Source organism: Schistocerca piceifrons, chromosome 3, assembly GCF_021461385.2.
Source record: "Schistocerca piceifrons isolate TAMUIC-IGC-003096 chromosome 3, iqSchPice1.1, whole genome shotgun sequence".
In the NCBI taxonomy this organism is placed as follows: domain Eukaryota; kingdom Metazoa; phylum Arthropoda; class Insecta; order Orthoptera; family Acrididae; genus Schistocerca; species Schistocerca piceifrons.
The window spans coordinates 537,600,927-537,618,533 of NC_060140.1; the positions used below are offsets into that span (position 1 = coordinate 537,600,927).

A 17,607-nucleotide genomic window follows, 5' to 3' on the forward strand; every position below is an offset into this window, starting at 1 on the left:
CCTGACTTTTGAAAATATGCGTCTTACTCGTGTCATTTTGAATAGTATATTCGTATTCGCTATTACTAGATAACATCTGTTACAGAACTCAATTAGTCTCTCTCGTCTCTAAGCCCTACTACTGTATTTTGTAGGTCTTTCTTCTACTCCTACCTCAACAACATTCCAATGCAACGATGTTATTAAATTTTCGTCTCCGTTCACATTCTAAATTGTCTGTTCAACGTCCTTATATTTTTTCTCTATCTCTTCATCTTCTGCACGAGCAGTCGGCATGTATACTTCGACTACTGGTTTTGGCTGAATTGTCAACCATGTTTTCGACCTTTGGCCATTTTCAGATACCTCAAAGTTAAGCGTGATCAGACTTCTATAAGTGAAATCATCGTCGAAATATATAAACTTCGTTACGTAATGCCGGTATCACAGTATGTGAAATGGCAGAACTTTCATTTAAACTGTAATACATGACTGTGCTCCTAGGCTACGGAAAACCTGTTGGCTTTGGGTTTTGTTTGCTTTCGATACTGATGAGAAGTGAACCTGGCACTGAACAGTTTCCAGTTATTCTACTTTCCTATTCATATCGAATCCCACTCCGGTTACGCTACGCTGAGGTCAAAAAGGTAAAAATTGGTGTTAGTATTGCGTACAAAAGTTATAGCAAGGTAGTGCACTGGCGGAGTGGTTATTTGTATGAAGGTGATTCTTGTGAAAATGTTGCTGACTTGATTATGCCAGCACGACGGAAATTAACAGACTTTGTTAGTTGCAGCTGGATGCATGGGATGTTCCATTTCGGAAATCAGTATTCCGACATCCACAGTGTTAAGAGCGTGTCGAGAACATCAAATTTCAGGCATTATCTCTCACCAGGGACAACGCAGTGGCCGACGGCATTCACTTAACGACCGAGAGTGGCAGCGTTTACGTATAGTTGTCAGTGCTAACACACAACCAAGACTGCGAGAAGTACCCGCAGAATTAATCGTGGGGCGTACAAGGACCGTTTCCCTTAGGACAGTGCTGCGAAATTTGGCGTTAATGGCCTATGGCTGAAGATGATCGACGCGAGTGTCTTTGCTGACAGCATGGCATCGCCTGCAGTGCCTTCATTGGCCTCGTGAACATATCTGTTGGACTCTAGACGACTGTAGTACAGTTTCCCGGTCAGATGAATCCCTATTTCAGTTGGTAAGAGCTGATCTTGGTTTCGTGATGGCGCAGACCCCACTTAGCTATGGACCCAATTTCTCAACAAGGGATTCTGCGAGATTGTGGTGGCTCGATAATGGTGTTCGGCTGTGTTTACATGGAATGGACTGGGTCCTTTGGTCCAACTGAAACGCTCACTGAACGGAAGTGTGTTCGGCTTCTTGGAGACCATTTGAAGCCATTCATTAACTTCATGTTCTCAAACAACTTTGGAGTTTATATGGATAACAATGCACCATTCACCGAACCGCATTTGTTTGCGATTGGTTTCAAGAACACTGTGGACAATTGATGTTCATTATTTGACCCTCAAGATCGCCCAACATGAAGCTTGTCGATCGTTTATGAGAAGCAATCGTGAGGTCAATTCATGTACGAAATCCTACACTGGGAACACTTTCGGAATCATTGCTGTAGAAGCAACACACATTGGTATTTCTGCAGGGCATTTCCGTCGACTCGTTGAGCCCATGTGACGTCGGATTATTACAATATGCCGGGCAAAAGGAGGGCCAACATTACATTACGAGGTATCTCATGACTTTTGTCACCTCAGTGTATTTTCTGCTGCTATTGGTATTCCCCCCTCCCACACGCCCCTTCCCCGTCACTCGTTTTATGGTCGTCTGACCGGAAAACCTGATCATTCTTCCATTTATCTCCACTGACCCCCACTATCTATTTTGAGTCTTTGCATTTCCATTTTTAGGTTTTCTAGTTTCCCTATCACGCTCAAATTTGTAACTTTCCACATTCCAACAACTTTATATTTTACCCTTTCATTGGTTGTTCAGTTTTTTCTGGTGTTTATCTTGGCTCTACGCTAACAGAGAGCTGTGTTGTCGTCTAATCCGGAATCTCTTACAATTGAGAGATTATACTAACACTTTTATAATGATGAGCAACATGTCCTGTGGATACACGTTATCTCTTTACAGTCATGGTTTCCATTGCCTTCTATTGCTTCGTGTCGTTGATGCTATTGTTTCTTTCGCGTTTAAGTGCTTGTTTATCACTCCAAGAACAATAGGCTCCTTGAAAGAAAGAAATTTACAGCTTAAAAATAAATTCCGTCTAGAGCATTCACAGCATTTTTACCTTGTCAATGCACGTTCTAAGGCGTCAGCTTCATAATCATGCTTTTCTGATGTTATGTAAGAACATTCACTGCGATATTATCACTTCAGTAACACTTATCCCTGAATTTGATGGCTTTTTTTGGTATGGCATACCAACAAAGCAAATTTCTCATCTTGGAAAAACGGTTTTCGGTTTTAATCTCACGTTTCTAGCTGGTTACCACCGCAGTGAAGATCGTTAAAGAACAGTAAAAAGTCTTAGTGTTGTAGCTATGATTTCGAAAAGTATATTCGTGTAATAAAAATGCTGTACGTACAGTAGGCACTATTCAAAATGTTGTGTGTATCGAAATTAAGGATGATAATTCGTTATTGTTTTTTGTGTTTTTTTTCTGGAAAAATTCTCAGTTCATTCACTGTCATAAGAAATTCGTTAACGTATGCAGTGACATTGTTTTGTATCTCAAAGTATATGTTTGTCCTCTTACGCTTCCACATAGAAGCAAATCACTTTCTTCTGTTAATTAATGCAAGTTATCATATGTCATCTGCTTCTTCATGTGCATGCGTCACTCACAAACCACCATGCAGTGCTTCGTGGAGAGTACCGCGTACCAGGCTAGTCGTAACTTTTTCTGGTCCACTCGAAACTGGAGCGAGAGGAAAATACTGTGTATAAGCCTATGTTAACTGTCTTCTCGTTCCTACCCTGACGTGTATATTCGTGGCAGTAGGATCGTTTTCCCCTCTGTCGGAAATACTGGTTCTATAAATTTTATCAATAGCGTTTCGCTGAAAGGAAGTCTTCTCCCCTCCAAGAATTCTCATTTGAGTACATGTAGCCTTCCTGTAATACCCCATTACTGATCGAAACTATCGGTAACAAATCTAAAAGTACGCCTCTGAATTTCTTCGATGTCTACCTTTAATCCAATCTGGTGTGGATTGGAAACACTCAAACAGCACTCAAGAACGTGTCAGACAAGTGTTTTGTTAGCTGTCTCCTATGCAAACGAACTACCATTTCCTAGAATTCTCGCAATAAAGCGGAGTCTGCCATTCACCTTCCCTATAATTGTCCAATTGTCCTTTGCGCTGGTTGTGTTTCCCTTTGAATTGTTGCGGCTAGACATTTAATCGATGTGTCTGTGTCAAGCAGGACACCATTAACATTGAGTTCTAACATTATACGATTATTTTTCCTACATCACACTTAGAGGAAGCTGCCATTCATCATATTAAATAAAGGCGGCATAGTCACGTAAGCTAGAGCGTTATCAGCTAACAGTTGCAGATAGAAGATCACCTTATACGTCGGATAGTTTATTTGAACAGAGAACTAGTGTGATCCAATCACAGTTCCATGTGGCACGCCTGACAAAGCCTTTGTATGCGATTGTCACTTAAAACGAATTCGAGCCACTCCACATATCCGAGAACTTCATCTGTGAGCACGGATCTTCGTTAACAGTCTACAGCGGGGAACAGTTATACCATTTTCCGGAAATCTAGCAATATGAAATCTGTCTTCGCCGGGCGTTTGAAACTATTACCTCTAGGTAAACTCGTCTTCGCATCAGAATTCCCGATCAGTCGGAATATGAGCGTTTGCGACTGATGCAACCATCACACTGTGCCGTTCTGGACGAGCTACTAGTACAAGTAACTTGCCGCTGGCCTGTTTTGAATTGTTCTGAACGTTCAAGTGTGTATCCGTACCATGTGACTGACTGTTATGAGTGATTGTACAGTGTGGTTTTGTATTTGTAGAATTACGGATGAAAGGAAGTGAGAGGGTGAGACTCGATGCCTCGTCCTCAGGGATAGCCCTAAAGGGCCGCCGAACTAAGTATCCCCATCCAACGGACGGATCTTCATGGAAAGTACCACATGCCCTCACGACTTTCCACTGTATAGATGAATGGAATTTAATACCAAATATTGGTGCAAAGTCACGAATTTGACGTGACTGCATTTTCCCCACATTCCTTCTAATGCAAGACGTGATTTTTTTTTTCAGTGACCATAATACGAGCTGACTCCTTGCGAGTTGAGCATCACGGAAACAGAGTGCGTTAGGGACAATGGCTACTACAAAAATTCATCCTTGCGTATGTAGACAAAGTGCTAATCATGAGAATGTGATGTTGTTGACTGTTCCACATACATCTAGTCATCCTAAAACATTTATTTCTCCAGCGGAATGTGTGGATCTGCACAAGAAAATAAAAGTGTATGCTAAGGTAAATCCTATCATGTGTAATTTTTTTCTTTACGTTTTGCTGTCTTACAGCTGACACAGGACGTCAGCTTCTTCGATGCAACTGATGCGGTAGTAAGAACTATCGTCGAAACAGCAGACATTCCTGTGTACTACTACGAGTTCGACTACCGCGGAGACAGTATCCCGACGAATGAGTGGGGTGAGTACGGCACCTTCATCTCACGCGGTGATATTGGTAACTAATACGACAAAACAGCAAGTATATAAATCAAGAGTTTTATAAGTGACATCAAGGCGTCCGCTTTTACTGTGCTATTTTGTTTATTCAGATTTGGAGTTTAGGTTTTTGTGTCATAGTCAAGTGATGCTGCAACATACACAACCAAACTGCACAGATGTTCTCACTGCATAAACGCAACAAGAGTTTCATACAATAAACAGAGAAACATAAGAGTTTTCAAAATATCCACGGGTGTACCGCCGGCCTACAGTGTCCAACGGGCACAATATTTCGGCGATCATACATGTCGCCATCATCAGGTGAACTGACGGATTGAGCTCCTGTGAACGTGCCGGTACGGAGATCCGTACGCTATGGCTGCTCAGGGGTAACTGGCTTCGGTCGCGGCGGCGGACGATTTAAATACCCTCCGCCCGCGGCGCACTCCCTCCGCCGTCCGCGCCCCACGCCACAGTCACGCGGTGGAACAGATTGCGACGGCGTCTGAGATGACGTCGGTGTGACGGCTCTGTCCGCCGTGGTCGTCACAACTATACCTTTGCTCGATTTACTCTCGATTAACCCAATCGCTGGTTCCCAAGCCTTGCTAAGATTATAGCCACAGTCATGGTTTATGAGGTCGTCATTGGTGCGAATTTCGATGCCCTCTCTAACAACGCTGTCCCAGTATCTCGACGTCTGTACTAGAATCCTCGTGCGTTCATACTCCATAGCGTGATTTTCTGACAAACAATGTCCAGCGACCGCCGACTTGCTCGGATACATCAGTCGAGTGTGCCTCTGGTGTTCACGGCATCGATCCTCGACGGTACGCATATTGGTCAGACGATGCGTACCGCCCCCGCGACCGAAGCCAGTTTCCCCTGAGCAGCCATAGCGTACGGATCTCCGTACCGGCACGTTTACAGGAGCTCAGTCCGTTAGTTCACCTGATGATGGCGACATGTATGATCGCCGAAATATTGTGCCCGTTGGACACTGTAGACCGGCAGTACACCCCTGGATATTTTGATTATCAAATACGCCGGGAGAAACTCAAGAATTATAAGAATTTTCGTTGCATGGAGATTCATATTTATAGTTAAACTGTAGTCACCTTTATTTCAGAAATATTTAGCCTTCCTAAAATCTCTCTTTCTCCGTTGAAATGTTTTTGACAAGCAATAAAAATAGTAGCATCTTGTCACACTGCACGAGCGTAGTTAATCAGGCGCCCAGAGAAAATATTTTAGCCACTGAGACGTGTATTTACAATCTCCCAAAATATGTACGACGAACAGTGTACTCGCCCTGCACGGAAGTAAATGAAACTGAACGTACAACTCTGCGTACTCATACATTTCTTTATTTCTGACCATTCCAGTCGAACTTTTAGTGTTATACTTTTCTACATAACAAGAATCTAAGAAAATTAATTTAGTTACAAATGTTGCAAGACTTCAATAATAAAATATCACGAGTTGGTATTTTTTGTGATCTTTACAACATTCTTCTAAAGCACCATTTCTCAAAAGCTTCGATTACAATTTTCCTTGGTTTTGCTACAATCCGTGATTCATTGGCATAAAGTGTTGTGCTCCAAACGTACGTTCTCAGATATTTCTTCCTCACATTAAGGCCTCTGTTTCATACTAGTAGATTTCTTTTGGCTGGGAATTTCCTCTTTGTGTGTACTGTTGTGCTCCAAACGTACATTCTCAGATATTTCTTCCTCACATTAAGGCCTGTGTTTAATACTAGTAGATTTCTTTTGGCTGGGTATTTCCTCTTCGTGTGTACTGTTCTAGGGGTATTATGTCCTTTTCACTTCATCCATCACGTGTTATTTGTCTTCCAAGGTAGCAGAATTTCTTAACTTCGTTTACGTCTTGGTCATAATTGTGATGTTAAACCTCTTGCTTATCTCATTTCTGCCACTCCTAATTACTTTCCTCTTTCTTCAGTTTACCTCTGTCTATATATAGTACTCATTAGAATGTTCATTCCATTTAACTATCTTGTAAATCGTCACTTTCACTGAGGATAGTTGCGTCGTCAGTGGCAGGCCCATATGTTACCAAGCGTATTTCGAATACGGTGCAGAATTTTCGCTGGGAAGCACTTACACATCTACCATACAATTCAGACCTCTTCCCATGCGAATCTCATACTTTTGGAGCTCTCAAGGAAGACATAATGGCCGTCGATCTGCTCCTGAAAAAGAGACGGGACTGGGTAAAACCATGGTTCCGTGGACAACCTAAACATTTGTAAATGAAGGAACTGACAGTCTTGTGTTACCGTGGGATAAATGCAGTAACTGTAATGATGATTACGTTTGAGCTAATAAAGAGAATACTTGCAATTTTCCCATCCGACTAATTTTCATTTAACTGTGCGTTATAAATTATCTGAGTCCACATCTGCACCTTGGTACGCCTTACAATCCAATATCGAATTCAGGAATCTCTTAAACGAAATGAAATGGTCGTATGGTAATACTGAGCCGGAGACCCCGCTAGCAGCTGTTCGACCACCTTGTCCAAAACTTTTTATTTGACGCTAGTTTGGTGACTTGCGTGTCGATGATGACGGAATGATAATGAGAACAACACCCAGTCCCCGACTGGGTAAAATCTGACCTGTGCTAGAATCAAATCCAAGCCTTCTGCATGACAGCTGAGTGCGCTGAGCACTCAGCTACGGAGCAGGCGGACAGAACTGTCTGACCACAACGTAATCCAACTAGGATATTCTCGTGTCTCCAGATATTTTTCCATGTACACCTCCTACTCTTGTGATTTTGAACAATGTGTTTTCCGAGTACTAGCTGAAATTTACTGCCGTATCACTGGTAGGTATTTTAACGATTGCAGCACCCATCTTGCAACAAAGTTATCGCACGCAGTTTACCGTACTCTACCAACTAATGATTAATCTGCTCCATACAATGTTGACGTATTATCGTCCAATACCGTACCGCGCAGTTTCTGAATGTTCATGCCCTTCACGTCGAACATATTCGAGGAATATATCGCTGCTTGTCAATTCAGTTACACAGTTCAAACCCATTTGAAGCGAAGAGCCAAATTAGAAACTCTAATCGGCTTTCGCCGAATTTATATCGGCAGTAAACAGTCCAAACCTCTCTACGTCTTAGTGTCTAACCACATTCTCAATCACGCTCTCTCTGTCTACATACTCTGCTCTTCCTCTATCCATCACACCTTTAACAACTTCATCGCCATCCTTATGAGGTTAGTGCTTTTTACCTCGCATTCTTCCTAGGCAGTAAGTAATAATCGATCCAGGAGCTTAGAGAAGGGATGTGTATGTAATATGTACACATCAAAAAAAGTTTTGCATCACCCCGTTTCCCAGAATTCCTGAAGATAGATGTTGACTGTGGATATTGTATCACATACACTGTCCCTGTGACTGTTCATAGATGTCACTAAACCCGCCCGAGGATCTACGTAACCATGCATGAGCAGCGCCTATTAGACGGAGGGGGTCCGTCAGCCTATCAGTTCCAGACATTCCACCACGAAGGAGGTACACGACTCGTGTTGTCTGTGGTTCTACCATCCGTAAAGGTTACTACCGCGGTTCGATCGGGTCCGCATTGTTACTTTGTACCAGGAAGGACTCTCTAAAAGAGAAGTGTCCAGGCGTCTCGCAGTGAACCAAAACGATGTTGTTCGGACATGGAGGAAATACAGAGAGACATGACTCGTTCAGGCCTCCCAAGGGCTACTACTGCGGTGAATGACCGCTTCCTATGGATTATGGCTAGGAGGATCCCTGACAGCAACGTCACCATGTTGAATGATGCTTTTCGTGCAGCCACAGGACGACGTGTTACGACTCAGACTGTGCGCAGTAGGCTGCATGATGTGCAACTTCACTCCTGACGTCCATGGTAAGGTCCATCTTTGCAAAACGATACCATGCAGCGCGGTGCAGAAGGGCCCAACAACATTCCGAATGGACATTTCAGGACTGGCATCAGGTTCTCTTCGCCGATGAGTTTCGCATATGCCATTAACCAGACAATCGTTGGAGACGTGTTTGGAGGCAATCCGGTCAGGCTGAACGCCTTAGACACACTGTACAGCGAGTGCAGCAAGGTGGAGGTCCCCTTACGTTTTGGGGTGGCATTATGTGCGGCCAACGTACGCCGCTGGTGGTCATCGAACGCACCGAAAAGGCTGTAGGACACGTGAATGCCATCCTCCGACCGATAGTGCAACCACATCGGCAGCATACTGGCCAGGCATTCGTCTTTCTTGACGACAATTCGCGCACCCATCGTGCACATCTTGTGAATGTCTTCCTTCAGGATAACGATATCGCTCGTCTCGAGTGGCCAGCATGTTCTCCAGACATGAACTCTATCGAACATGCCTGGGATAGATTGAGAAGGGCTGTTTATGGACGACCACTCTGAGGGATCTACGCCGAATTGCCGTTGAGGAGTGGGACAATCTGGACCAACAGTGCCTTGATGAACTTGTGGATAATATGCCACGACGAATACAGGCATGCATCAGTGTAAGAGAACGTTCTACTTGGTATTAGAGGTACCGGTGCGTAGAGCAGTCTGGATCAACACCTATGAAGGTCTCGTTGTATGGTGGTACGACATGCAGTGTGTGGATTTCATGAGCAATAAAAGGGCGGAAAAGATGTTTATGTTGATCTCTATTCCAATTTTTTGTACAGGTTCCGGAACTCTCGGAACCGAGGTGATGCCAAATTTTTTTATGTGTGTATGTGTCTGTCTGCTGATTTACACTATACGACGCTATACGACTCTAGAGATGAAGTAGAACTGTCGGTGGTATTCAGAAATGTGGCTCGATCTTAGGTTCCGAAACACGTTGACAAAATTATTGGATCCACGCAAGGTTAGTTCTCGTGACCTGGTTGACTCACTGGACAGCGCAAATAGACACAAACTGCTCTTGCTATTTTTAAAGGTATTTCTAGTCACCCAAGTACGGAAAATATATACCAAAAAGTCACTTTAGAAAATTTTTACGACATGGCTTCTTATCCACAGTAGCACCCCTAATGGTATTGGGAAACCTTACCCACACTATAGTTTTATACAGTAATAAGTCATCTACTGAACACATTTGATTGAAGTTGCTTCAAGTGTTTCTGAACTATATGTTAATATCACCCTCTTTTCACTCCCACCCTATAAGATGTAGGTGGTTGTTAACCCCGTACTGCTTCTGTCCAGGTAGTAATTAACTTGTAAACCTCGATTCTAGAAATTCTCGAGCTTTCCTATAGGGAATAGCTCGAAAATTTACAAATGAGTTACTATGTTAAATGTTTGACGTCAAGCAAGTTAGCGAGAAAAATTTAGGGAAGGTCTGGAATTAGGCCTAAAATTTGTAAGGAGTCGCTAAGCGCTCTCATTATCAAACACTGGATGATTATAGTCTCTGTTATTTCCGTTTCAAGAAAACCGATTTTTTTACGTATCTCAATATTTATGGCATCCTATCTCCTGATTTATCTGACGTATAATGATATAATTTTCGAGATGCGTTTAGTGTTGTGTGTCGATACTGCTTGCGAAATACGAGCATGCTGCGAATACAATTAGCAATAAAAAACTAATAAATTAAAACTTCATGTATGGTGCGGCAGTTTTTCATGCTTTTCAGTTTTTATGACAGTATATTTCCTGAGCTATGGGGCTTACAGTGGTATAATGTTGCACCTACATTCAGCGGTGTATGTGCATACTCTATGCAACATGTGTTACAAATAGAGTTAGGAAAGAAGTAGGAAATTAAACTGTTATACCTGATGCGGGAATTTTACTGCATGTGCAGTGAAAATGAAGGCAATAATTTTCATTCTCTTTCATCACTTTGTCCGCAAGGCAATGATTCGTAAACGTTTGAAATTATGTGTAACATTTGTTCCAGTCGCTTACTACTCTCACTCTCAAATACTGTTTTAATATAGTCTGGGTATATGCATTCTGTCAGTTAATCTTCGTTATCACCCCCATCCCACGCTTTGGATAAGTAGGTGATTATCACCCCGACAGTGCACCTATCCAGATAGCAAGAAATATGTGTACCAGAAAATGGTTCAAATGGCTCTGAGCACTATGGGACTTAACTTCTGAGGTCATCAGTCCCCTAGAACTTAGAACTACTTAAACCTAACCAACCTAAGGACATCACACACATCCATGCCCGAGGCAGGATTCGAACCTGCGACCGTAGCGGTCGCGCTGTTCCAGACTGTAGCGCCTAGAACCGCTCGGCCACCCCGTCCGGCAATGTGTAGCAGTTTTGGTTGAAATTGACCCAACGTAGATGCATACGTACATTCGTACAGACATTCATTTTGATAGTATATGTATTGTTCCAGGTGTCAATCACGGTGGAGAACTGAGACTTCTGTTTTTGCGTAATGATACCAAGTATAACTTGGATCCCACCTCTGAAGAAGACGAGGTGCGAAGGACCCTGCTGCGGCTCTGGACCAACTTCGCCAAATATGGGTATGTTGATTGAGATATACACAATGAACAATAGCGCAACTTGAGTAACTGAGGGTAAAAGGGCGCTTTTGATGCAAGCAAAACAGTTCGCAACAAGAATGAGTGGTGACTCGGTGGTTAAGAAGACAAAATGACTTACGTACTTGCACTTCCGAGTACGCAGTGCTCTTCAGAATGTAGTCTTCTCTCCCACAAGACACATCAGCTTATGGTAAGAGCAGTCTGCAGGTTTCAGTTCATCAAATTTCAGTAAACGTATTTTATATTGTTGCAAGAGAGCAGCATATGGCTTGTTCATCACAGATACATTTTTCCGTGGTGAGACAAAATTGGTAGGGAAAGCTTACTGTTCTGTCTGTCTAGCTGAGAACCATGTTTCTCGGCTGTGGCTGCAAGATACGTGAGACAACAACCATAATATTTCTGTTGAGTATCGAATGGGTTTAAAGTCACTTCGCTACATGCAATATTACCTTGGTATGCTCCTCCAGCCCCCTTCCTTCCCTGCCGCTTTATAAATTATGACCAACGATTAAATCGGGACCTAGGTAGTAATCATCAAAATGTCGCATAATGTAAACGCGTAGGTGGCTGATGACGGCTTGGAAGACATTCGCAGATTGCTTTAGTACCACAAATGATCTTTATTTCTAAAGATACCGTGAATTACTCAACAAAACATGAACAATAACGGTATAAGTTCAGGAACAATGAATGATTAGGACAAGGTTACAAGGCAACCTGTGGCCTCTCTTACATCATAATTCTGTAGGCACCCTCATGTGATGAGGGAAATAAGGAGATCGTTACGTAACAGAAGGGAAAATGGCTGATGTCTCGCTTATCTAGCAGACACACTCGAGAAGCCTGCTTCTTTGCTGGCTACCAACTACTATGTCAAATACTGATCACAAAGCGAAGAATGATTACGGTGTGGCGGGAAAGACTATCCAGTGGTACATTTATTGAACCAACTGTCTTATACGACATAACAATAACCCCCAAACGCCTCCCTGTATTGACTGATTCAAGTGAGTAAAAACGATAATGCGACCTAATACGAATTCAATACTGATGCCCGGTGAAACAGCAGGACTTCGTGTACTCGTGAATGAACACTTACGGCAGCAACCAGCAGCCGCACCGTAACCGCGTCGGCACTGTCCGTCAACGCTCTCTGCTCGCTGAAGCCTCGAGGTACTCTGGCACTCCCTCCTCAGAGAATGACACGGACGAGTCAGGACATCCCACTGTTCTTAGGAATGGGAGAAAATCAGCTGTATCAAATTTGAAAGTCACCAATATTAATGTTTCCCACTTTACTCTCCTCGGCAAAGTTAATCCGTTGCTCTCTAGTCTGCAATCCCAATTCTTCTGCAATTATTATTATGGTAAAAATCGTCAGATATTAAGACGTTCAGTCACACCAAAGATTACAGCTCTCCGTCCCTCTGTCTCTCATCACTTATCTGTCCCCGTCTCTCCGTAGGTAGATTGGTGAAAGACGGAACATGGATTTGAAACACACCAATGATGGGCCGTGTGAGTTTTTCTGTTTCTTTTCCGCCCTGCACTTCTCTCTCATGTCCAGAACTGGCTCTCTCTAGCGAATAGAGGCCGCAAATTTTCTTTAGAAAGTTGAACATACCAATGACCTTCTCCTCGATGGTTCCGCACTGTGTAATCTCACTCATTAAAAAGGCCTCTTTCTCTCACTTCCAAAGTAACCTCTTTCATACGGTAGGGAGAGATTTCTGTTAAAGCTTGCCTTATTCCTGGTTCAAAGCGCGTCTTTGTCACGCTCGAAGTAATACAAAGTTGCGGGGTGGGAGAAGTTTTTTGCCGCGCGGGATTAGCCGAGAGGTCTAGCCGCTACAGTCATGGACTGTGCGGTTCGTCCTGGCGGAGGTTCGAGTCCTCCCTTGGGCATGCGTGTGTGTGTTTGTCCTTAAGATAATTTAGGTTAAGTGGTGTGTAAGCTTAGGAACTGATGACCTTAGCAGTTAAGTCCCATAAGATTCCACACACATTTGAACATTTGAGAAGTTTTTGTTTCAGTTTGAACACCCAAACCGACGTTTCCACGTTCGCTGTATTGTTCTTCCTCTGTCAATACGAAGCGTTATATCTTAACTACCAATACCATAATCTAGTCAGTGTCAGAAATAAGGGAAAAATAGCAGAGATAAAATGTTAAATGTCTCATCTTCCTTCCATAAGGCTTTAATGCTGCCTCCCTAACTTACTCGTGAACTATCATACCTCTATATGATGGCACGAGCTTGAAGCACAAGATTTCGTCAGTCTGGGGCAGTGGTTCCCAACCTGCAGGTAATTGCATCCTGACCGGTATAATGCAATTTTTGAAGGTATTGTCGCTGTCTCGTAAGACTATAATGCTGATTACGCAAGTTACCAATAACTACTCTTTTTCAAGTACTAGACGTGACACAATGTGGTAGAGGTTACAGACTGTGAAACTAATATATGAATATCTTCCTCACATAGTCCACCAACTACATACATTCTCTCTATGTATCACGTATATTTTACAGTAAAATTGAGACATATATATCAGATATGCTTAAATATGCCTTCTCCGAATTGTAGGTGCTTTCCGCAGTAGACCGGAAATTGCGGCGTTATTCACTTTGTTTCAGCACGCGAACTAATTGACGGTAGCTATGAAATGACTTCGACAGTGATGTAGGGCCTACACATGTTCATTATTGTTTTTTGTTATTGTAACTAGTGGCAGTTCTCAGACATAATATTGGCAGCCTTAAGTGCTCCAAATTCTGCCAATCCCATAATCACGTTATTTACAAAATATAAGTACAGACATTTAAAGCTAGTTGAATTTCAATGAGGATCCAGAGTGTGGGTGAAGCAAATGTTATTAGGGAGAGGAGTGGAGCAGAGGAATCGTGTTTTGAAACAAGTGTCTGCTCTCAGTGTGGATAGAAGGCTTTCTTCTTTCTCGGTATGAGTTATAAGCTGCACTCTCGATACACTGAAAATTGCTTCATCATTCTATGAAAAATGTATTTGGAAACAGTCTGTACAATAAGTCACTCAATCTGTCGTAGTTTACTGATATCACTATAAAACGAAATGTAATGTACCTTCGTCAGTATAAAAATTCTCAATATGTAGATAGTAGACAGGGGGAGGAGAGGGAGGGGAGTACCAGCTAATATCTGATTGCATTCTGGGTACTGGTCTGAGGAACGTTGGGTAAATGTGATCTATATGAAAGGGACTACGGACATCTTTCAATATGCTTGTGAGAGTAGAAGAGGAGTGCGATTTCTAACAAAAACTAAACATATTAATACTCATATTTTATTCAATTAAACTATTCATCTCAAAGTAGTTCAGGGTCCAAGGACGTGCATTGTTGAATTTGTGCAGCAGTAATGATTGTGTGGAGAAAAGAATCAAAAGGCAACAAACGAGAAATTTTGTGAAATTTGTTTTAAGTTCCTTTGCGACCACACTACAGAGGTCATCGGTCCCTAGGCTTACACACTACTTAATCTAACTTAAAGTAACTTATACTAAGGACAACACGCACACCCATGCCCGAGGGAGGACTTGAATCTCCGACGGAGGTAGCCGCGCGAACTGTGGCAAGGCGCCTCGGACAGCGTGGTTACTCCACGTGACTAACAAAACAAAACAAGATCGGATATACGCTTAACATCCTTTGCATAAAATTGTGGTTAAATAATATCTTCATCTGTGTTTCCTCAGCAATCCCACACCGGAAGGGGATCCAGTGACGTGGGAGCCTTATAACCCGAGGAACCGCAGCTATCTTCTGATGCGAGCCAACTTCAGTCTTGAGGAAAACTTCCTGGGCGAACGCATGGACTTCTGGAACACGAACATACCTCTGATGCCATACCCGGGCACCTACTAGAAGCGGGCTTCAATCAGGATATATCACACATTTTTTAGAACTTCTGCACGATCTCAAAAATCTGCACATACGACGAAGTTGCTGTAATATGTTGCTTATATCTATATACTACTCTATAAGCGCAAAAAATATTCACTGTTTCATTATTTGGGCGCAGTTTATAATTTCATGTTAACACTGTGTTGACATAATTAAGTTAACAGGTTGCTTTTTTATTAGTGATTACTACAATCGCATATTTCTGCGAACTTTGGTGATTAATAATCATAAAAGTTGTGCGTACGTAAAAATGTTATCGTCTTCTCCTGAATCGTAGGAATTCTCACTGTAAGCTAAGACCCTAGGATTCAGAAGAGGTCACCGAACTTGTTGCTTTACGCCAACCTTGGTTTTCCGCCAGTCCTCTAGATGTTTTGATCCGTGGTTCGGCCCTGAAACTTACTATTCGTGGATCATCTCCAGGACACGTACAGCCATGTTTGAATACAGCCATACATTTCACAGCTGCATAAAGTTCGAATGTAAACACCAGTGCAGTAACACTTTTAATGAAATAAAGGTAGCCCATACAGTGGTCAATATTTCCTATGTTGTGCTCAGTATTTCATTATTAATATGCTTGTCCGTGAGTGAGTATGTACGTGAGAGATGTGTGTTTGTGTGTGTGTGTCTGTGTGTGTGTGTGTGTGTGTGTGTGTGTGTGTGTGTTTAGAGAGAGAGAGAAAGATTTGACTACTGTATCTGTAACGACGTATCTTGTTTCACAAAAAGAACTCCTCGCGCAGGCCGTGCAGTTCCAAGGGCTCTTTGCCGGCTGCCGTGTCATCCTCTGAATTGCGGCGTCACGTTGATGCCATTTGGAGACGCATGTGGTCAGCACACCGCTCTCCCGGCCGTCCTGCTGACTTTCCAGACCGATGACCTTCTACTGTTCTGTCAAGCAGCTCCTCAGTTCGCATCACGAGGCTGAGTGCACCCTGTACCAGTGCTCCCACCAAGGAAAAATCTTTAGCAGTATCGGAAATCGAACCTGGGTCCTCAACATTTTGTCATCTACGCTGACGATTCAGTTATGGAGGCTGATAGATGTTTCACAAGTCCCTTACGTAATTGATATTCGGTGTGGAAATGTATTGGCTACTGAATATTTCCGTCCTATTGTTTTTGAGATAAAATATCTAGATAACGGCATTACTAAAGAGTTCAGGAAAACGGATCGTACTTGACTGTTTTTTAAAAAAGTTAGTAGTGTCGTGAGCATTTTCCGCCCTAGTTCCCTCGCAAATGTTGAAAGATAGGAAACACTGAACACCGAAGACATGTCCAAAACAACTATCCCTCTCGAGCTTCAGGAAATCTGTGATATGAGTAGTAAAACGATACAAATCCCATGAAATATATGATGGGTACAGAGGAGTATTAGACGTTTCTGATTTATTGCGAAAACTATCCACGTGAAATGTTTCGAGCTTAGTTGTGTTGCCGTATTACTTTCGGTACAAGAGCACAATGTCTTTGTATGGATCTTTGAGATTTTGAGGGTAATTTAGTGTAATGCATCCTCCATTGTACAAAAGCGCGTCCCTTTGACGGCTCAATGAAATCACTTCTGGTACGAACATTGATAATGTGAAAAACTGTCTTCTTTCCATGCTGATAAAAGAGGATCAAATTAGGAGGAAATATAAACAAAGAAACTTCTGGTTACACTGTTCTTATAGTATGACACACGTACGCTTCTCTTGTCGGTATAGTGATCCAGTTTGTCCAAAAATTGTCTTAATGACGTGTGTTTAAATTGAAAACACATCAGTCTTACAAAAATTTGCAGTTTCAAGATAATGATCTACCGCAAAGGAAAGCTAATTGTAGTATTCCTTGACTGATATACGTAGCCCATGTATCAGAGTGGTGTTTTTATGCAATGAAACTAGTATGAGCATTACATAACAGAAATAATATAATTTCTCATCCGTTCCGTTAAAAGTACGCCATCGGCTATAATCACCCACACATATGGAAATTGTCCATGAACACAGTATGTTTATTTATTTCCTTGAGCTTCGTGCACGTAGCGTGCAGCCATCGCATTGTGACATACTTGCTAGGTCATTCAGAGTAGTGTAAGAACAAAATGTATACACAATAGCTTCTAGAAGTAACAATAAAAAAACAAATAACGGTAAAAATACGCTAATTTGTTCTGCAGTGACATTATGGTTACCTTCTGGTTACGAAACGGCCAGCAAAATGTAAACACGACGCAATAGACAGATACGGTAGTGTAGCCTATCGGAAAGCCCATATAAAACAGAATATATCTGTGGGATAGACAAAAGATATTATTTGTGGAGAATATTATCTATTAACACGCTAATAACAGTGTTTTTATGCAACTAAATTTTT

At 42.3% G+C, this 17,607-nt stretch overlaps 2 protein-coding genes across 2 annotated transcripts in view; one reads left to right on the plus strand and one right to left on the minus strand.

Annotated features, from left to right (window-relative positions):
• LOC124788809 overlaps positions 1–15,184 on the minus strand; it is a 334,614-nt gene extending 319,430 nt beyond the window's left edge. Inside the window, 1 exon segment of the mRNA XM_047256089.1 lies at positions 15,173–15,184. Coding sequence (XP_047112045.1) covers positions 15,173–15,184 — 12 coding nt within the window.
• The window catches only part of LOC124788336 (para-nitrobenzyl esterase-like), a 61,019-nt gene extending 45,230 nt beyond the window's left edge, over positions 1–15,789 (plus strand). Inside the window, exons 8-10 of the mRNA XM_047255590.1 lie at positions 4,588–4,717; positions 11,144–11,276; positions 15,033–15,789. Coding sequence (XP_047111546.1) covers positions 4,588–4,717; positions 11,144–11,276; positions 15,033–15,201 — 432 coding nt within the window. The 3' untranslated portion in view covers positions 15,202–15,789. The remainder of the gene's footprint in view (positions 1–4,587; positions 4,718–11,143; positions 11,277–15,032) is intronic.
• Positions 15,790–17,607: the final 1,818 nt, after the last annotated feature.